This window comes from Anser cygnoides, chromosome 2 (assembly GCF_040182565.1).
Source record: "Anser cygnoides isolate HZ-2024a breed goose chromosome 2, Taihu_goose_T2T_genome, whole genome shotgun sequence".
NCBI lineage: Eukaryota > Metazoa > Chordata > Aves > Anseriformes > Anatidae > Anser > Anser cygnoides.
In genome coordinates this window covers 1,090,543-1,112,391 of record NC_089874.1, presented here as the reverse complement: position 1 = coordinate 1,112,391, position 21,849 = coordinate 1,090,543, and the positions used below count along the sequence as shown (strand labels likewise).

General features: G+C 46.0%; 1 protein-coding gene and 1 long non-coding RNA gene across 12 annotated transcripts in view; both read right to left on the bottom strand.

Annotated features, from left to right (window-relative positions):
- Positions 1-384, bottom strand: part of SMARCC1 (SWI/SNF related, matrix associated, actin dependent regulator of chromatin subfamily c member 1) — an 83,200-nt gene extending 82,816 nt beyond the window's left edge. For 2 of the 3 annotated variants that reach the window (XM_066991055.1, XM_066991056.1), the window contains exon 1: positions 79-321. In XM_066991055.1, the coding sequence (XP_066847156.1) occupies positions 79-306 (228 nt within the window). In that variant the 5' untranslated portion in view covers positions 307-321. Of the gene's footprint in view, positions 1-78 lie in introns of all 3 variants that reach the window. The other variant, XM_066991054.1, reaches the window with a different exon arrangement.
- Positions 385-3,430: 3,046 nt separating this feature from the next.
- On the bottom strand, positions 3,431-21,153 carry LOC106046820 (uncharacterized). 9 transcript variants are annotated; one of them, XR_010828927.1, is made up of 10 exons: positions 19,948-21,153; positions 18,611-18,809; positions 15,533-17,187; positions 14,299-14,863; positions 10,196-10,708; positions 8,350-8,515; positions 7,106-7,270; positions 5,140-5,312; positions 4,295-4,445; positions 3,431-4,201 (listed from the first exon to the last, which is right to left on the bottom strand). It is a non-coding gene; the product is annotated as an uncharacterized lncRNA (long non-coding RNA). The 9 variants fall into 9 exon arrangements; XR_010828930.1 differs by having other exon boundaries at positions 4,329-4,445; XR_010828926.1 differs by having other exon boundaries at positions 3,431-4,445; positions 19,948-20,566; positions 20,665-21,153.
- Positions 21,154-21,849: the final 696 nt, after the last annotated feature.

Here is a 21,849-nt window from a genome sequence, read left to right as displayed (position 1 = left end):
GCGGCCAGCGCTGCCCAACCCCTAGGCCAACCCCCCCCCCCCGGCCCCGGTTCCCCACCCCCGGTCCCGGCCCCGCACCTTCTTGTAGTGCTTCCCGAGCCAGACGCGCACCGAGTCGAGCTGGGACACGGTGTCGGGGCTCTCCCAGAACTTGCCCGTCGGGCCGCCGTCCTTCCGCCGAGCCACCGACAGCGCCGCCAGCCCCGGGCCGCCCGCGGCCGCCGCGGCCGCCGCCGCCGCCACGGCCACCGCGGCCGCCCCGGGCCCCGCACCGCCGCCGCCGCCCGCCGCCACCGCCGCCGCCATTGTTGGCCTCGCCGAGCGCCGCCGCCGCGGCCCTGCGCCTCCCCCCCGCCCCGCGCCGCGCATGCGTCGAGCGCCCCGCCCCGCCCCCGCGGCGGGGGACCGGGAAACCCCGCCCCTCACCCCCCCGTCCCCCTCACACACACACGCAGACCGGCCCCGCGCTCGCCGCCGCCATCTTGGCGCCTGCGCTGCGCCTCCCGCCCGGCTCCGCCTCGGGAGCCCCGGGGCTGAGGGGGGCTCTGAGGGGCTCGGTGTCCCCTCGCGGCCCGGCCCGTGGTGGCTCTTGGACGCTGCCGGTTTGTTAACCTCGGCTGAAAGCGGTCCCTGTAGAGCCAGCGCTGCTCTGCCGCCCCCCCCCCCTTTGTTTCTGGTATCGCCTTGTGGCGGCGGGCTGCCTCACACGGAGCGAAGCGTTCAGTCTCTGCTAGGCTCCCGGTGGTTTTTTATTTGTGTGGAGAGCTGTGCGCCCTCTTGGATCTGCTCCTCCTGCTTAAGGACAGGGGACTGTGCCCATCAGACCCACACGCTTCCTCACAGCTGTCCCTTGGGAGCCGTAATTGCAGTAATTACAGAAGTTAGGTTCTTTTTTCTCCTTCCCTGTTTCTAAACAGCTGTGTCCTTGCTATACGACAGGTACTCCTCGTGTTCCTGTGGGGAAACAAAAAGCATTTACCTCACACAGCTTCAGCCCAGGCTGTTTGTTCTCTGATCGGCTACCACAGGATGTGGTAGAGCCCCATCGTCCTCAGGCAGCAAGGCTGGGTGCACTGCTCCTTCAGTGAGTAGGGCTTACAGAGGAGAGAACGTCATCTAACAGCATCTAATAAACAGTGTTTTGGGGAGAAAAAATAATAATAAAAAAGTGGAAGATAGGGAAATTGAGAAACACAACTAGAGAGTAAATAAGGGGCAAATGTAACTACCCTATAGTGAGTTTTGATCCTGACAGTCTTTAATAAATTCCCAAGTGAATCCTAAGCAGAAGTTGTCGTGCTTTCATCAGATCACAGAGCATCGCTTGGGAACACGCAGAGTTGGTTGCAGAGTCTTCCTCTTCAGGGAGAACTAGGGCTGGTCACCCACCAGGGATGGGTCAGTCATCAGCTGGGATCACGGTCCTGGGCTTCCTTCCACAGCACAAAGGATTTCAGCCAGAGGCAGGGACATGGGTAAAGAGCCAAATCACAAGAAAACGTAGTGCTCATTGTGGCTTCAAAAAAAAATAAAAACCAAATGGACTAAAATGCAGTGAACCAATCTGCACCAAGTCTTCACTGCTGGGTACGTTCAGATTTATCGTATCTTTCCGTAATCACATCTAGTACTATGTAGTAAGTCATTATGAGGCAATTTTCTCCAATTTTCCTCTTTTGAAAACACTTTAGCTAGTAATGTTTTATTTGTGAATCCCGTCATTCAAAATAAAAAACTCAACAAGTGACAGGCAGAAAATAATCTGTATGTAATTATGCAATATGTCAAATTCTAGTAAAGAAAATTGAGTATATTTCCATGCTTTAGTTTTCATTCAATTACAGAAAAATATGAATGACAAAGCTGGGGGCTCCTCCAATTTTCACATTTTTCAAACCAACCTAAAGAGCACAGTCCTTGGTTCACACAAACACTAACAGAAACCCGCACACAGCTGTGGTGGTTCCCCATTTAACCCTAGAGCTTTTTCCTTTTTCTTTTTTCTTTTCTTCCTGAACTCCCCGTACTTCTGCTCCATCTGTACGCATCTTGGTACAAACTAAGCCACCTACCCCTACCTGCCAGGCTGCGGTTAGCTGTCTGCAGGCCGTGTGAAGGTTTGCAGTGCACCGTTACAACGGGGAACCAGACCCCTCTGGCAGCGGGCAGCCTTTGAGCTACCTGAACTCTTAAACACAGAGTATCGGTGAGTCAAGCAATTTATTTTACAGAACGTGTCTAGACAACGCTTGGGCATTTTACTGCCACTTTATCAAATATAGACTGGAAACAGCTCTGCATCAAAATCATCCCGATATAAAAACTTTCCTGGGCTTACCTCAGTTTTCTAGAGCTCCTCCCACCCCTGAACACTCCAACCCAGAAATAAAATACTTGCAAGGAAGGACACTTATGGAGAATAAAAACAACCAAACATCCAGAAATCTGAGCTTCACAGAACATTTTGAAAGGCAAAGTGCCCTTCCCACACATCCTGTCATGGGTTACCATCCCTTGGAGGTCTAGCACCGTAGCTCCCTCAGGTGCCTAAGCCTATCCTGATCTGGGAATCTTCTCATCCGCTGCTGAAAAAAGCTCTCACGCACAGCAGTGCCACGCAGTGCTTGTGCTCCACCACACCAGCCCAGCAGGCAGCCTTTTGACGCCGCAGCATGCACAGCAACACTTCACACACACACCAGAATCCAGAAGTGGAAAGGTGCGAGGCTCCCAGGCTGTATGTTCTGTGGAGTGAAAAGGAGAGAAAGGAGAAGTTGCTGGAATTAAGAGCCCAGAATCACATGCTCAAAGAATACTGCAATATTCACCTCGTCCCAGACCCCGACAGCTGCTGGAAGTCCAGCAGATTCAATTTAGAACACCAGCTGTTCCCCAGGGTGCCAAAACAAACCCAAATTTTAAGATCAGTGAACACTTTGGAGTTCACGACGTTTCCAGGATCGCCAGTTCAGCTATCCATTGGTATCAAGACCACTGCCTTGCCACCTCCACTTAGGTTCCTTATTTTTCACAGGCTCATCTGAAAAGGCTTCCAAAGCAAATGCTGCGCACTTGAGCCCAAACACACGACAGATCTGGTATGAAGCATAAGACAGTACTTGTAAGACTATTCGTAAGGATGAAATGGAAGTTCAATTCTTCTGGTAGCTTCAGAAATTAACCTACAGCAAAGTTTACTGTTTTTGGCAGAAGGTAGTTATCTCATGCTGTGGGCAGCTGTCTGAAAATATTCATTGTCACATAGGTAACTCAGTCCCACACACCAGGAGTGATCTCAAACTCCAGGTCAATATTATTTTAGAATGACAACAAAGAAGAAAGTTTATCCCACTCTGAATCCTTTAGCCAGCCCAAGTCTCGGCAGTCAGAGAAGCTGAAGTATCCTTTAAGCAGTACATAGCTCGAACAGCTTTCATGAAATTCACTTTATGTACCAGTGAAATTCTTTTAGAAGAGTACATGCAAGCTAAGGCCAGCTGACATTAATACTAAAATAACTCGGTGAATAGTTACCAGCCTCTACAGGCTTCCATTTCAGACTTGTTTCAATTTTAACTTTTCCTAGCGTTGCTTTTACACGCCAATGCTACAGTATCATACTGCTATGACCACTGATATTATTTTCATGTCAAGAACCCAATACTTGTTTGCCAGAACCCTGGAGAATAGACAAGCACCGCCTTCCCAGAGTAACCTCACCTCTACTGCTTCATCGAGCATTTCCAGGGAAGATCTGGCATCCTCACCGCAAGACAGCATCATTCTGGTCCTACTGTTTACGGAGAGGGACTGCAAGTTGTTGCAAGCCTCAGGGCTACACAAGCCAGTAGAAGAGTGCACGTACAGATCATTAAGGCAATTAAACCCAGTAACTGGAGGAGCTGGCAGAGGCTGCCCAGCCCGTCGGCCATCTGCTTTGTTGGAGGACCTAAACCAAGGCAGCATGTGGAGCACAGTTATGTAAAACAAGAAACCCAAGTAGAAGTAAGATCACTGTACAGTGAAAAATGTGAGCTGAGACGCACGGTTTGGGCCAAATTGCTTTATTTGTTCTATACAAGATGGTCACACGGCCCAGATGGTCCTTTAACTAAATTGGTCCTTTGATTGCTTAGTTAAATCGGTCCTTTAACTAAGCATCTCATGGCTTCTTGGGCAATCACTGTCCGTTCCACTCATCCTGAGCATGCAGAGAACAGTTAAGCATTAAGAGAGGAAGAAAAAAAAACCAACACTTGTGGAAAAGGAATAAGACAAAACCAGAAAAGCATACCAGCACTAGAGAGAACTGCTACAGCTGAAGTTACCTGGAGGCACTCCAGCATTCTTCCTAGGTGACTACACTATTTTGGCCTTTTTCCAGAAGTAAGGATTAAGAACAAGACGATCTGTCAGTCCCTCTCCCCCCTCTGCTGCTCACCAACCTGTGAAAACATCAGACAATTTCAGCTTTGATAGAGAAGCAGGGGTCTCAAAAATAGGAAGCTCTCAAAATATAATGAGAGCAGAGACAGGCCTACTGCTGCTCCCACTGAGGGAAAGGCAGAGAGTTCAACTTTTACCTATTTTTACCCCCCAAAAAAAAAAATGCATACCCAAAGCAAACCCAAATTTTAAGACCAGTGAACACTTGGAGTTCACAGCATTTCCAGGAGGTTTCAAGAGGCTGATGACCCTACGCTGTGTGCTTCCCCCACACTTTACGTGCTAAAATTAAGTTTTTAAATAAACATATGTTAAGCAATTTAGTTCTTTCCTATTAACTTGTAGCTAAAATAACCCCGTAACATGTGTTTTTAGCTACATGCTTAAAAAAAGGAATGAGTAGAATGCGCTCAGCACTAAGTTCAAAACCAACCGATCTGGTTGGGGAAGCACTGCAGCAGGCACGCAGCCAGCCAAGTGCCACCCGTGGAAAAAAGCAAGTAGCTGTTGCTGTTTATTTAATCACAACATCCAAAATGCATTTCCTAGCAGTCCATTAGCAGTAAAGACCAATCTGAATTCCCCGTGTGTCTACAGCCCCAGGCAATGCTAGATAAAAGAGGTATTCCCCAGTTCCTCTAAGGCTACTACCCCTTTTCAGATCAATTTCCCACAACTTTTCTTTCAACTCACCATCGCTGAGCTGCCAGTGAAAGGGATGTGACTGGAAGAAGGGGCTGGAGGAGTCTCTGGGGACGAGGCCAGTGCGTGGTGCAGAGAACTGGGTTTTTGTGCCTGAGGACTGGAAACAGGAGAGCTGTGACTGGATGTTCCTTCAAGCTGCCTTTCCCCTTCGAACAACAAACCTGTTCTTAAAACACGAACAGAAAACCAAGGCGAAGTCAGACCGACCTAAGACCGGTTGGTTATGTTGCTGCCCCTGTAAGGTTACCTCCCCCCCAAGGGAAAAGAGAGCAGAAAACCGCATTAGAGAACAAACGTAACACAAGAGCCTCAAACGGCGTGCCAACGCTCTGCAGCACTGAACATGTCAGCTCAAGAACGGTGGTTGTTTCCCGAACACAGCAGAAGGTGAAGAAGTTACAGCCCTCCAGAACAAAAATACAGTACACGATGCAGCCACTTAAAGCTTACTTCACTGTCGAACTCGTCAGGCTTGTCCCATCTCTAACGACCTCTCCAATTACTAACCATGCTGAGTTTAATACAAATGTGTTCTTCTTTGAAGTGCTGTGTAACCTTAACTTGATACGCTTTTTTTCTACATCAGTTAACTTTTTTTTTTTTTTCCATTTGGGACTGGCTTATTCCATGCTCCACAGATGGAGCGATCTTCTAAGCCTGTTGTGCCAAATGACTCCACTAGTCAAATCTTTCCTACAAACCTAGCCCTGTGAGGATCTTTGAGTTAAAAGCATGTAAAAGTTCTCCTGCACCATCCCTTAGTGCACACTCTTCACGGTCGGTGTCTCACACACCCCCTGCATACATACTGCCCATGAATATGGGCTTTTGTGTAAGCTTGTGGCTACGTATTTGAAAAAGGAAAGAGGTATAAGAAAACCAGATCAGTTAAAAGTCAAATAGCTGCTGAGCAGTTGATAGAATTATAGCGGTGTGTTGTTCAAACACCCTCCAACAGGTTCCTTGCATTTGTTCATCACATCCTCAGCTGATATTGAAGGATATATCATATATCAGTATGATATACCCACAATATATACCTCCACAGCACTGCTCTTAGGCAGTAAGATCAATCCCCATCCAAGGCGAAGTTACCCCAGCTCAGACTGAACCTGGTGAAGTTGTAGCTCAGGTCATGGCTGCCAAGAACACCACTGGAGGCTGCTGATGTGCTTTCAGCATGAAAGCTGTTGGGTTCTTTTGTTTGTGTTATTTTTTTCCTAGTTCCATCGGGTTTGTTCATTACAGGTTGCACCAGCAACCGCAGAACATAGTGAGGACTCCACATGTAGGAATTGTCCCATTACAAGAATGTCAAGGAAAGCACAGTCTGTAAGCTGGCCGTATACGTTACTTTAAAAATATATATTTGGCATAAAAATACGCCTTTTAAAGAAAGCCAAATGGAACACCAACCCTAGTTCATTAAAGAACAAGGATATGTTTTAGCTGGGTTTCCCTCTTCTGAGCTTGAAACTGGTTTGAGCCTTCTGTCACTCATCTTAAACTGCCGTCGATCATTTTAAAATCATCAGCTGACATGGGCTGATGAAGAATGAGAAAAAGATGTCAGAATTTTGCTAGACAAATATTGATTTAATCTGATTTAAAATAAAGGTTCGTAAAAGCTTCCTTTTGGGTTGCCTTTTCCCTACAAAAGAAAGAAAGAATGGCAAGGGGTGCTTTTTTTTTTTTTTTCTAATTGTAATAAATGTCTTAGCTAAAGCAAGCAAGCATTGATGCATCCTTCCAAGGTGGTCAGAATTTCTACAGCTTACAAATTGCAGGACTCAGTTGCTTGGACGTTACTATATGACAGAGTAAAGTTATGTTCCTCTGGAAGAAAGGTTGCTGCTGACTCCATTATACTTTGACTGGTTGCCCTCAGGTACTGGTTAAAAGCCCACATTTAATTTTTTAAACGTCACCTCAAACTCGGTTTTACTTAACTTACAGGAGGCAAGCAGAAGTGAAGAGGCTAGCTTTGGGAATGCACTGGTAGTTGGATCTTGCTTCTTTCCAAAACTGGACATTTTCAGAGTCTCGAGTTTATGGCTCAGCAGTCTACGCCATCTGTCCTCTCTTAATACGGTTTCAAAGTGTAAGTGGAGAGGGTTGCCTGAAAAGAGAAGTTATTTTGGTGACCGCAAGATTTCTCTTCACACACATCATTAGCAATCTACATCTGTCAGTACTTTGATAAAACAATAAAGTGACACAGGAACTAAAGTAAGCGTGGTTGATTGCAGGCTCTCCCTCCCTTTGGTGCTGGGATACAGAGTGAGGAGCACGAGCACGGCCCCAGATCGGCAGCCTCTGTCCTGGCCCTCTGTTCGTGGCAGCCTGACAGCCTGGACCGGACACCCGGCGTCCGAGCCTTCCCACCCCTGCAGCGCGCTGAACTGAACGACAGCCAGCTACATCCTGCCTGGCACTTGCTTGCAGCCTTATTCGAGGAGCTGAGAGATTTAAGTAAGTTATAAAAAAATAACTGTGGAGATAGGCTTTTGCAGTTGCACCGTCAAAAGGGTGTTTTCCTCGTGGTCCCTTAACCTGCTCAAAAACTCGGTGGTGCACATTCTCCTCCCATGGTTAAAGGCACTGACGGTGCTGCAGTCTTCAGATATTTGAACAGAAACTAAACGTTAAGTTCCACAGCACTGGGAAGCATAGTTCATCCTAGTACAGAGCACACTGAAAAGGCCACCAGTGTTTCAATGTCAGACTCAGTGATTTCACACAAACAAAATTGGTGCCAGGGGTCTGCCAAACAACCACCACACTGCCTGTTAAAAGCAGTGTTAGATTTTGAGTCTTTCAAGTAGCTCTCCAGGGCAGAGGGTTAAAAGGAACTTAAAATAATCGTTCTGCAAGTCTCCAGAATTAGACTATCCCTCGGAGAAGGCACAGAGCTGGTTCTACAAGAAGTGATCTAGCTTGCAGTAAGCTAGTTACGGCAATCGCCTCGGACACGAGCCAAGGCACAGCATGGTCTCGTAGGCTCAGAGATCTCTGGACTGCATCCTCCTTGCACTGAGGATAGGGTGTCTGTAGGTGAGCTGCAGAACGTCACTGGCTGATTTTTATTATCCTCCAGAAACACGGTTACAATTCAATTCACATATTTTTAAACCTCCTTTATGTAAGGAGGAAGAGAAAAGAGTGCAAGGGCACAGTAAGGGATCCTCTTTCACATACCATGAGGTAAGGACAGTATGGGATGGAAGCCAGAGTCCAGCAGAGCTATCTGCTCTCCTAGTGACGTGGTACCAGGATCTATTGACTGGGGAGAGGTTTTACAGCTACACAGGATGCAAGAGTTGGGCCATTCACATCTGCACTTCATGGTGAGAGGTTTCAGCGGCTAGCAGAAGAAAGATCAAACATTTGGAACAGGAAGCACGCTTCAGATTTAATAAATAAAACTGAAATTTAGACCTAGTACTTCCAGTCTGCATTCTACACTTACACTAGTTTCCATTCACAGAAAAACTAAGGTCTGGCAAGTTTTGAAAAACTGAAAGGCACCTCTCTGGCATAACCTCCAGGCTGAGGAGATAGTCACAAATACACAGACCCCAGCACAACTAACAGGAACAAGCAGCAGATTTGCAGGGTGAAAAATAACGCCAAGAGTCAGAAATGTTTTAGAACTGGAGTGCAAGAGTACTGCAACAGGCTGTTTCTCATCTTGACCATGGATGAGCTACCATATCAAAATAATTAAGGGCATTAAGGGACTCGGTTACTGTTGGTCTGTACTTTTCTATTTCAAAACCAACAGGGCTGTTACTTTGCAACTCTAGTGAACCCACAATACTTGTTTGCTTTTTTTTTTTTAATTTTATATTTTTTTTAATAAAAAAGCACACTTCAAACATATCCATGCCTTTTCCCATGCTGCTCGTTCTCATTTTCCTTAAAAGCTCCTTACAGCTCTGATGCTTACAAAAAAAACAGGAGTAAAACTGCTAGGCCAGCCATCCACTACCAGCTGCATCTGTCACTTTGACCAACATTGTCTTATTCTCCATTTTTAGCTCACTTGTCTATCTGGAGTATAAGCTGCAACTGAAATAGCCCTGGTAGTTTGCTCAACCATTTTTTCCCCTCGCTGTTGCTAAGACACACTTAATGCCCCTTTCCCTAAAACTGTACGGGTGTTCTGAGATCACACAAACCAGGAGAGGGGGTACAAACAGTGCTTTTACCTATAGCCTCCGCAGGCTGAATTAAGTCACATCGGCTTTGTGCTCTGACAAAACAAAATATCAGACTAGAAAGAGTAACAACCTTTTTGTCTTGATCTGCAGCTTGCTAATTCGCTGTAATTCATTCAATTACTTGTAAATGAATACTTGTATTCACCAAATTACTTGTAAATGAGAAAGGCTACAAGTAAGCAAAAAAGGTATGAGCGGGGTACTGAAGTACCACTGCACCTGACCACAGACTTTCTTTGTCAGAATTAACCTATTAGACATCTTCAGTTATCAAGTAACTCACCATCGCACAGCTTGCATCATCCAAGGGGTGCTTATCTCATCAGGCCTGAGATCTCAGAATTGAGTAATGATAACCCACTTACACTCAATCACACGGCAAGTCTTAATTAGGCTTATATATTTCTGAGTGGGTTGGGGTTTTGTGTGGGGGGGGTTGTGCTGGCTGTTTTTGTTGTTTTTGTTTTTCCCCCCTCCTTTTTCTCTTCTCCATGGACAACTCCAAGGTAATCAGCTCCACAAAGGTAAATGGCAGAAGGTTGCTGCCAGGCTAAAAGTTTGAGGTATGCTCTGGCCACCATTATTCAAGAAAGAGTTACCTGGTTAATAAAAACTTAGATTTCTAAATCAGTTTCTGAGCCATAGTTAAATAAAGAACTAGCAACTTTTTTTTTAAACCTATCTGGGAATATAAATTTTAGGGAAGCGCTTAGAAAATTATTAGACAGAGTTAACATCACAACAGTGGTAAAAATAAAACTACATCTTCTAAATGAAAATGCAGCATAGTTGAGTAACCGCAGGGCAAAACTTCCACTTACCTTCCTGCTGGAGTGAGACACGGCGGTAGCTCACGTTTTTTATATGTGCAAACTGGGCAGATTCCAGCAGCAACGCAGGTACTGTCTGGTACTGCTGGTGTAGGAGCGAGGCCGTTAAACTGCTTTTGTTCGCCAAATCTCTGCAACTTTCAAGCTGATCTGAGAAGTGCTGCTGCAGGAGCCAGTATGCAGACTGCAACCAAATGAGAAATAACCATCCCAGGGCGAGAGCAGCAAGCTGCAGGACCCGGTTACTGTGGCGGTGATGCCCAGAGTCCGTAGCATTTACATCAGCAGCTAATGCTTGCATTTCTGGTCTCAGCACACTGTTAGTCTTGGCTAAATTTTCCCTCGAGGGATACATAGATTTCTAAATTGTCAACGTAGGAATGGACCTGAGGGGTCTTAATGCCTACATTTTTGTTAGTTAAGGGCTGAAAGTCTTACAGCCAATGCAGATGTGGTAGCCACTAATAACGTGTATTCCTTCTTCAACGTCACTTCAGTCAGCAGCTTAATTATCAGCGGATAAGAAACAAGTGATTTATTTTACATTAAAAAATGACACTGGCAAGCATTCTATTTCTCTGTTCACTACAAAGTTATGGTTAATTCTGATCTTAGATTTCAACAAGCAGATTTGTTGCCTCGCAGCACCCTCATTCCAGCGCCACCTGTAGAAGTGTGTTGTTACAAGACCTTCACGTCATCACCCAGCCGGCCAGGACTGCTGGGCTGCAGCTCTGTCCAGGCCTTCGGAACCAGGCCACCACTGCACAGTTCCCTTCCGTGTCACTTGGAACAAGAAAGGAAGGTTGCTGGCCAGAACCAGTCACTACATTCATCTCCAACAAAAACCTGGATGCATGTGTTCATGTGTGTGCTATTATTGTTTGTCACATAACAAAGAAAACTAACTTCCAATGCTAATTTATAAATTTTATAGCATTCCACACCTAAATAGCATGAGAAAAAAAATGCAGACATGGGTAATTGATTTGCAATTTCCCAGTACTTCTACCTATTTTCACAAATTAGCATGAGATTTCCACTGTGAATTTTTGGTTACGAACACATCCGGTGACGCAATAAAAGCTAGCAATAAAAGGAAAGTCTAGAGATTTATCTTTAGTTTATCATGGATAACTCACAGGTGTGAGCGTTTCAGTGGCACTGTGAAAGCTCAGTTTTAGAAAACACTTTTAAACTTAGAACCACGGCAGGGTCTGGGTGGGAAGGGGCCCCAAAGCCCCCCATGGCCACCCCCTGCCGTGGCCAGGGCCCCCTGCCCCCAGCCCAGGCTGCCCCCAGCCCCATCCAGCCTGGCCTTGGGCACTGCCAGGGATGGGGCACCCACAGCTCCTGGGGGCAGCCTGCGCCAGGCCTCACCGCCCGCAGGGGGAAGAGGGAGCATTCAGGGTGTCCCCGTGCACTCAAGGTGTCCCAGAACTTGCAGTCAAAGTGCATTCTAATGAAGTCTTGTCTCCAAGAAGCTCTTGAAAATAAGAGTTTGAGAAATTTCTATTACTTTGTGTTGAACAGGAAGCTCAATGTATCAAAGCTACATAGAAAGGGATTTTAGGGCTTTTATTCTCTTCTGACTGTTGAATAAAACTTTGTATTAAGAAGCTTTTAAAATATATGTCATAGCTTGTAAAATACACACTTTCAAAATGTACACAAGTGAGATAGCAAATCCTTCTTTCCAAGAGAAGCTTCAAACACCATCACTAGATTCACAGAAACAAGACAAGCAGGTTACTTTGAACTGTTTCCAACACAAGCAGAGGGAAAGTTTTTTAATTAGAAAAGCTGGAGACAAAATATTTACATTTTGGGTTTGTGCTATATGTATCTACTTGTTCAGGAGTGATCAAAGATAGATCCTACCACGCTGCACCAGAACTATCCTCAGAAGCTTATTTTACGAGTTCCAAGCCAGAAGTCCTCATTTTAAATGTGCTCAAAACCACCTGGTCTCTTCTCCTACGATGGGGGTACAAATTCCCAGTGCATGACAAAAATTCCAGTTTGGGCACTTACAGTTTCACACACATCTTGGGATGGAGCTAGCTACATCGGATGATCTTAAAGATTTTCCAGAGTCCACCTATTAGAGAATTACCCCCCGCCTCAAGCACCCAGCCGATTTTACAGAGGAGCAAACAGCACTGAGGAAAAAAATCTTAAAAGCATTTACGTACCAGAGGCAAAGACAGAACCACCACTGAAAGTTGAACAGACCGTACTTAAATTAGTGAAAACGCTGCCTTACGCAGTATTTGATAAACAGGCTGGGGAGTAACAAGCTGCACCAAAGGCGACCAGACCTAAACAGGTCAAGACTCGGGTTTTACACAGCAAACGACAAGAGGTCCGAGTGCCACACTTGTAGGAAGAGTGGTAACAAGAAGGGAAGCCTGGCGGCTGAGCCGTACCCCTTAGGGCATAGAAAGATAGAAACTCTTCTCTTCAGCCCTCCTGTGGCACTAGCTGTTACCGAGAGCCAGCAGAAGCCCGGAGCTTGCAGTAGCTGAAGGGTGACCACCCGGTTGGCATCCCAGCTCCTCAGCCCTTTTTTTTTTTTCACGTTACAAGCCGCATGCACTACCACTACAGCGTCTTTTACCAAACTTTGTGACACAAAATATAACGCCTTCCTTGTGATTAAGACAAATCGCAAGGGGAGCAAGCGTAAAATGTCATGGAATACAGAAAGCAGGAGGTATTATTTCAGCTGGGCTGAGGAGTGAAACGTGTAGTCACCCTGAAGTACGACAGAGACCTGACACACCATGTTGCAAGCAACTGTGGATTAAGATTGCCATTTAAATAGATTTAGAAGCTTATTATTTGGTCTAATATCTCCAGAATCCTCTGGATTTCTACATAAGTCAACAGAAAATGAGGCTTATTACCTGCAGAATTAAAGTGCAAGTACTGAAGCAGCCACTTTTAGAAGATCAGCAGTGCTACTGTGTGAAGCACGGGAATAATCTGTTAGGAATTGGTTAAGCTATTGATCACTAGCAGAAATACAAAAATATATGAATGTACACTTGGAGTAATCTGCACTTGCTGTTCTCTCATTCTACTGCCACCTATTCAATTCTAGGCTGACACTAGCAACATTAAAAATGCAAGCTAATTTTACAGGTTGAATACAGCAAGTACAACCTTTACTGAAGCCACCTACGAAAGAAAATCTGTTCTCTAACAAAAACACAGGAGGGACCTACGAGTCCTGGCGGACAGCAAGTTGACCACGAGGCAGCAGCGTGCCCTTGCTGCCAAGAAGGCTAACTGTGGTCTGGGCTGCGTGAGGCAACGCATCGCCAGCAGGTCAGGAGAAGGGACCCTGCCCCTCTGCTCCGTGCTGGTGAGACACCCCCGGGGTGCGGGGTCCGGTGCTGGGCCCCCGGTCCAGGAGGGAGCTGGACGCGCTGGGGAGAGCCCGGTGCGGGGCCAGGAAGATGCCGCAGGGCCCGGAGCCCCTCTGCTGTGAGGAGAGGCCGGGAGAGCTGGGGCTGCTCAGCCTGGAGTCTTTCAGAGGCAACTGTCTTGGTTCAAAACAGCCACAGGCATTCTGAATTTGCCAAAGACAATTCAGGCAAATTTCCCCCATTTTGCCCATTAAGAGAAGAGCTGCATCAATTTGCATCAAGAGATACTAGCCCAAAAAGATTCTTAAGAATGGAAACCAGCTGATGTCTAGGAAAAAACGTACACCCACGCAGAAGGTGTTAATGCTCTGCACCTTCCAGCAATGTCCCGTTCAAGGACCTTTTGAGCCAGAAGTAACATCTCTGTACTGAATAGTTCTCAGTGCATTTCTCAACTTCTCCAGTCAGCTTTTGAAACCGTTTATCTCTACAGTGTCCAATAACAATGAATCCTATAGTTTGTTCCACGCAGAAATGTATGAACAGAGAAATTCAGGTCAGACTCCACCACCTTTCAGGTTCTATCTTACTCACTGAGGAGGAAAAAAATACATCTGCCAGCTAAGTATTATGTGGCTGTATAGCAGAGCGTGACAGCCAGCTAAAAGCTGCTGTTGCAAAGTCAATTTCAGTTGAAATTATCTTTAAACTTCCACTGACCTGTAAACAGTATTTCCTGGAGAACTTCAGCCTGAAACCACAGGTGATGAAAAGATCGCTGCCTGCACCGATCACAAAGCCTCTCCGGCACCACGATGCTTACGAGCTGGTTGGGAATTACCGATTTCATCTATCAGATACTGGTGGTGGAGGGCACCACACAGGAATGCACGGGTAATCCTCAGACATCAAGATATTACAAATACTCTTTTGGTCTCTCCTTCAAGAGGAAACAGCTGCTCTGACAGATTTTAGCAGAAGCACTGCAGTCCGGGCACTACACCCAAACAACTCAGAAGAAAGATTCGTGATGCTCTCCTCTGCTCTGTCCCAGGCCCCTCACCCCCCAAATAAAATTGATCTTCCAACTTTCTGGAAATAAAGCAAATAAAAAGGTAGTTGTAAGCGGTGAACACAGTGGAGTTTTGGGTCTCACATGTAGAACAGGCAAAATATCCACTTTACCAAGAGGAATTTCCATTCCTCCTCCTCATTCTCTACTCCGAGAGATGCACATAGTTATATATACATCGCCAGGCCGTCCTGTGTCTTCCACTAGGAATACCTGCAAGAATTTGCTTGCAAATTTTGCAGAATTTATCTGTTCAGTCAGTTTTTTTTTTTTTTTTTTTTTTTTTTTTTTTAACAGGCATTGTTTTAGAGAAAAATATTTGGCAGGTACAATTTCAATAAAACATTTTGTTAAAATATATAAAAGTTATAAATATAAATGATAAATATATAAAATATCTTGTTACTGCCATTGGATTATTCAAAGTTTCCTGCACCAAGTACTCTTTTCTTTGTGGCACAGATTCAGTGGGCATGCAAATTCGTAAGTCAATAATTTATCCTTTATAACCACTTCCTAGTGCTCCAAAGATGAAACAAGGCTTTAAAATTCCTTTTTTTAACAATGTTTATCTACTCAATCTGACAGAAGCAAGACTTTAACAACACACAAAACCACAAGATTTCAAAAAGCAAAAGGTGAAGCAAGGGCAGTTATCACACACCAAGTACAAATTACTGGTAAACTGATAACAGATGATACATTAGTGTACAAGAAAATTTAAAATACCAAAAAAAAAGTTAAAGAAACATTAAAATAGTACAATAAGATCAAATTATTCAATGCAATTTATAAAATTGCTTTCACAAATCACATTGCCGTTGATTTAAGACTTGGTTTAACGATGAAAATATTTTTTCACTTCCATCATTGCACACTTACGTGGTTCTTGATTGCTGACCTGCTTCTCCACGTTATACAGGAAGCAAGAGGTAACAGCATCTCCTACAGGGCACTTTGGGGTAGGAGGTGAAGGTGAGAGCTGTTTATTCGTTCTGGAGGCCGCCAGTGACACGGAACCCAATCGGCCCCGGTGCTGCATTAGGTCCACCAAGGACTGCTGGGCCCCGGGATAAAGAGTGACATTGAGCTTCACTCACAGAAGTCACAGCACAACAAATTATTTCTTAAGAATGCTCTAATGGGGAAGCAAACAATGAGAAGCTGTATTTCTATGACAATATCACTAATTCAGAATTTAGCACTATCCTCTCTAGACAAGGGAAAGCAGCTTAGGGCAGAAGCATTACTATCAATGCTATTTTTTTTTTTTGTTGTTTTTTGTTTAGAGAGTCATCCATGACCATGGTTCAAAATTAACGTGCTGCTTCCAAGGTCCTCCAGAGCTCACAGGTACAGGAAATCATAACTGAGATCAGTAAAAAGAAAACCAAGGCACAGCACTGACCTCACCACGTTACCTGGTGTTGCTCATGGACCACCAGGCGCTGGTGACTGCTACTCTAGAGCATTCTGAGAGTTTAGACTATTTAGACCAGCATGGCAGTAATTAACGAGCACTGCTCAGGAGACGATAATTGCCACGATTAGGCCTACCGTTCTCCTTCCACACTTTTTCCTTTTTATCATGGGTGAGGAGAGCTGGCCACCTTGCAGTTCAGTTTCTACTGCTCCAGTCACATAGCCTCTTCGTCTTCACCAGCGTATGCTCCGTGGCATAAAAAAAACCCACTTGGGACACTAAGCTACTTCTCTTGACAATCTTCAGTATACTTAGCAGTAGCTTAATAGGTTTTCATACCAGCAAAATATCTCCTTAACAGAAGAATAGTGCAGAAGGTAGCTGGAAGGTCAGCATTCCTTAAGGGGAGAGTTAAGGTTATTCGCTGTGGTCTACACTGTATAGCACCTGTGCTATAATTATGCACATACTTGTGCATGGAAGGAATATTATGCAGAACAATCAACTTACTTCCTGCATTTGCATTCATCTCTGTGTAAACATCATAATTGCCTGAGAACAGTAACTGCTTTACAGCGAATTAAAGATAATCATAAGCTAATTGGGTTAAAGAAATACTGACATAGAGCTAGCACAAGTTCTAGTTATTTAGAAAAGATTGAAAGCTTCTCGAAAAGTTTTCCTGTATTTTGTTGTGCTGTATAAGACATCGATGTTACGAAAGTCTAGGGCCCTTAGGAGTCATTATTTTCCATAGCATTAGAGTTGTATCAAAGAGAATTGAAAGCTTCCACAGATTTCCCCCTTTGGCCTCTGAACCCGTAACCCTGCCGGTGTTCAGGGAAGGCAGAGCCCTGCGGTGAGGGGCTGCAGAAGGCTCTGCCCACAGGCTCCTTGGCCGTGCAGGGCTCAGTACAGCGCCTCACCTTCTCACCTGGCTGCACCGTAACGGAGGGAGAACAGGGGAGCGCGTGTGCAAGGCGCACCAGGCTGCCTGCCCGGCTTGCAGTCTTCGGTCTTCCCCCCGAAGGACACGGTTCTAGGTTTGCTTACACATTCCGTTAACATCTCAAAGGGATGGGTTGATGCTTCCCAGCTGGTCCAGGACAGTCAACTGCAAAAAATTAAGAAATGAATTCTTAACGTGTACCCTTACCGAATCTCTCAGATCCAGGGGAGTCCCAGAACACCCAAAGGGACAGAAATAAAATGTTGCCGCTGGAATTTTAAAAGCCAAATTCCTTTACTACCAGCGCTTCTTCTGATTTTAGTTGTATGGAAAACTAGGAAAAGAAAACGAAAAAGGAATCTGTCCGTAGGAAAAGAAAATGCCTATACTATGAAACAGGAGTCGATCCGTAACAGCAGGCAACTGTTAGTACTAAATTGCTCTTGGGAAAAATCATGAAACTAATTATATCAGACATCAAGCATTCTGGAAAAAAACACAAGACAACCTGTGGGAGCATTCATACGGATAATTAGTGAAGCATATATTACATTTACTGTTACCATTATGCAGTTATCACCAACATCAGCATCTTGGGCACATCGCACTTCCCACAGCCTCGATAACTGCTGTACTGCAGCACCTCAGCAACTACAGCTGGGACGACCCCGCGAAGCAGATTTTGCCTTCTGCCCCCAGAGCAAGAGTAGCCAAGAGACAGGCATGGCAAGAATCCCCACAGAACCTGTGTTTAAGCAAACTGACACATAAGGTAAGCAACGTGGTACAGAACTGCTGTTTCAGAGTCCCAGCCTGGCATTACAACGATTCTTTGCAGCCAGAAGAGTAACTCCACTTACTTTTGCCGTTAGCCTGGGCATATTGCCAGAAGGTACGAATCTGCCAGGTGGAGAATCCACACACCTAGCTTTCCACAGTACTGGAGAGTAGCTACCATATTAACAAGTCCCCAAAATTAGAAAATAAGAGTTTCCACAGATAGGTTGGGAAAAAAAAAAAAAGTCAATTAAGTCAATTTCAAATATATGAAGAAGTCAATTTCAAAATATATCGAGTCTGCCACAGACTGATGTGAGAAAGATCAACGTACAGGAGCACATCAACTCTTAAGCTACAACAGCCCACTAGAAGCCACCTTTCTTCTGCTTCAAGTCTTAGCTTCTAAAAAAACTACTGGAGATTAACTAGTAATAGAGCAAAGAACATCAACATCTCATTAAATGAAAGGTAATTACACAAAGGGTCTAGAAGTAGGGAGAAGAAAACAGTACAAAACTACAAGCTTCTGCCAGGTGTGCCCCATTGGACAGGCCCCTCGTTTCTTCTGCTTTGGAGGGATGCAAAGCAGCCGAGAGTACGTCAAGACGAAGCCAAAGCCAAAAGTGAAAAACCCCACCTGCTGCTGATTCCATTCTTTTTTTAAGCTACTACCCCTTCCAAAGTCAGTATTTCATTATGTTTCTGCACTAATTCTGAATTGGAAATAATGACATTCCTTCAGGTACGCTATTTTGTGACAGATATGCAGACTGAGTGTGATAAAAAAAGCTGATATAACAGTACAGACCACAAAGGGAACCTCCAGAGCAGCTGCAGCAGTTCATGGCTCTCTCAAGCCAACCGCTCGGGCTGAAGCTGGTTGTTACTCACACCAGCGCTCCCAGAAGTACTCACAGACCTTACGGCTTCTGCTGTAGTTAAAAAAATAATTGTTTCTTCCTAGCCGTGTTCCAAACAGCACGCAGTTTTTATGGCCAGGACACGGGCTGAAACACAAAGAAAACATTGAACAGGTAGCTAGCTATTCAGTTATCGGCATCCAGTTCACCAAAGAAATCAGGACTTTTGGGGAAAAAATGGGGTAATGCAAATGAAACTATCAAAGCACACATCACAGAAAGAGCAGTAGCACAATCACAGTACTTCCTGAGGGAATAATCTGACAACATCAGGCATCTTTCAGGGTACTATCGTGCAATTTCTTTTGTTTGTTTTGTAAGAGCAGAATGAAGCAAAAAAAAAAAAATCAGGAAGAGTACTTTAAATTAACGCTTCATTTTAACATCTCTGCTGCAAATAAACAAACGCACAACATCCTTCCAAAACATTGCAGTCCTCTTGAATGCAACTTGGCTTGGATTTTAAGAAAAACTACACGGCACACCAATAGGAAGAAAAATGAACAAATACTCCACATTTCTAAGTATTCAATGAAAGATCTTCTGGACAAATAACCAAGAAGAACAAGAAGAGGGTCAGTGCCATCCCCTACCACTAAAACAAGACCAAAAACTGCTGGGAAGGGTGTAATTTTACGAAGTTGCTATCCTGGATTTCTGGGTATATTTACAAGAATTTTTGGATCCATTTTTGACTGCCAAGTAATCAATTCTGAAATCTTTTATTAAAAAAGGGAAACAGGAAACACCTAAGCAAAGACTTAAGCTCGTCGGGTGATGCCCTCTGCTCTGCCACTTTCCTGGCCTCCTGGCAGATAAGAGCTCGCGACAGACTCCTCTGCAGTTTTGGGGTCCTCTATCCTTCCAGAAATAACCCTCCAAAGGGCTGTCACTTTGCTCCTTGCTGCCTCGGAGTGACAAGGGAAGAAGAATGATGGCACTTCCAGTCTGGTGATGTTCAGGAAGCTCCAAGGGCCACCAGGGCCAGGAATACAACTGTTTGTTGGGAAGAGAGAGCACGCAGAATTATACATTTTCCATCTGAACAATGCACAGGTTAAGTGGAACGAGGACAAAACACGCTACAGCAGGAACAGCAGACTAAGTAAATAATACAGTACATGATTTTCCAGGCAGCTGAGATGGCAGAACATGGGCTGTATCAGTCGAAAAGACAGCTGAAAGACCCCCAGCAGGGTCACTCCCTCCATCCGTCACCACTTACCAGGTCATCTCAGGGCGGGGAGATGAGTTACTCCAACAAACAGTCAGAAAAAGACACCCGACATCTCCGTAACACAGCTACAGCTTAATACACATCTAAGACTAATTAACATCTCCCCTCTGTGGAAAACAGCAAACCTCCGAGCGTTTCACAGAGGAAACCCCACAAGGTACGACCATCACTGAGAGATAAAGGATTGGTACACGCAGTGAACCGCTCAGCAAACAGAGCAGGGAGGAATAAAAAGTTTTACAGCCTGCGTTATCTCCAAGTTACCGCAGAGCCACCACGGTCTGGGCCTTTCCTACAGCACAAATAAGTCTTCCAGAGGCAGGCAGCAGCCAGGAGGGGTTGCGTTCATCAGTGCACGATGCAAGCGCCGCTGTTGGATACAAGGTTGAAAATACAGGTTCTCACTTCACACAAAACAAAAGGAGCATCTTGAGGTTCCTGCACATTCATGGCAAAACAGGAACACGCGGCTGGTCACCAGCAGCGGTCACCCTGCCCCATCCAAGCTGACCTGTGCCACTCCTTGTGTGCTTCGGAAACATTCCTCCTTCAAAGTCACTGTAAGCTGGGTTTGGATTCACACAGAAGAGCCCTGTCAGCACAGCCACTGGGGTTTAGAAAGACGAAATAAGTTTTGTTTATTTTTTTTCTTCCCTCCCCCACAAAGTGACGGCTTTCTCTTCCTTTGTGCCCCCACCTGGTTACCTCCTTCCTACCACACCGCAGAGCAGTCCTGTTCCACCTTGGTTTATCAGACTGGGGCCAAGCTTCGGTCACTTCTTCCTACAGACCTGGCCCTGCCGTCTCCTTAAACCAAGGGGCGTCGTGCTGTGAAGCCAGCACTACCGAATAAACGGTGTTACGCGCTGCCATGGCTGTTTGAACAGCTTCCTTCGCAGATGATCTTAGTAAAAATATTTCTGATCTGCTGCGTGCAAAGCCAGAGTAAAATAAAAAGTGTGTGTCAATGAGCTCCCTAAGAGCACACACGCACAAGAATACTTGGTACGTTCTCAAGAAAAACAGAAAGCTAGTGAGGTGAAGCAAGATGATGAGATAAATATACAGTGAAGAGAAAAGACAGACTCTGGCACTGTTCGCTGCCCTCTGCTCCCTGGGGACAGCGCCAGGAGCCGAGGGACCGGCCCGGAGCTGGGGCAGGGGAGGGTCAGGCTGGGGGTTAGGGAAAGGTTCTGCACCCAGAGGTGGTCGGGCACTGGGACGGGCTGCCCGGGGACGGGGGCACGGCCCCGAGCTGCCGGAGCTCAGGAAACATTTGGACGACGCCCTCAGACACAGGGGCTGGGGTTGGGTGGCCCCGGCGGGGCACCACCGCCCCTCACGCTCCCCGCCGGGGCCGCCGCTGCCCGCCGCCGTCTGAAGGGCGGGCGCCCGGCTCCACAGCGCGGCCTGGCGGCCCCGAGCGGGAACGTGAGGGGAAGCACTCGCCCCGCCCCCGTGCTGGCTGCCGATTGGCTGCTGGGGCTGGCGCCGGCTGCGGAACCAATCGGAGCGGGTAAATAGTGCCTGCACGTGCTGGGGGGGAGGAGGGATGAGAGGGGCAGGCTGCAGAGCCAATCACAGCTCTCAGCCCGCCCCCCGAGTCTATATAAGACAGGGCAAGGGGACGACGCTCGTCTTGGCGCTGGCAGCCATCTTGTCCCGTGGAGGCGCTGTGTCGCTGCAGCCCTCCGCAGCCCGTAAAAGCCCTTTCCCACCGCGCAGCCCTTTCTCCTTCCTCAACCCATTTCATCTGCTAATCTAATTACAGAAACAGCTCAGCCTGTGATTAATTCACACCAAGCAACAGAGCTCCATTGGGAGCATGGTGCTTGGTGCGGGTGACTGAGGGCGGTGGGCACAGCAAGGATACCCAGTGCGTGTCCTTTA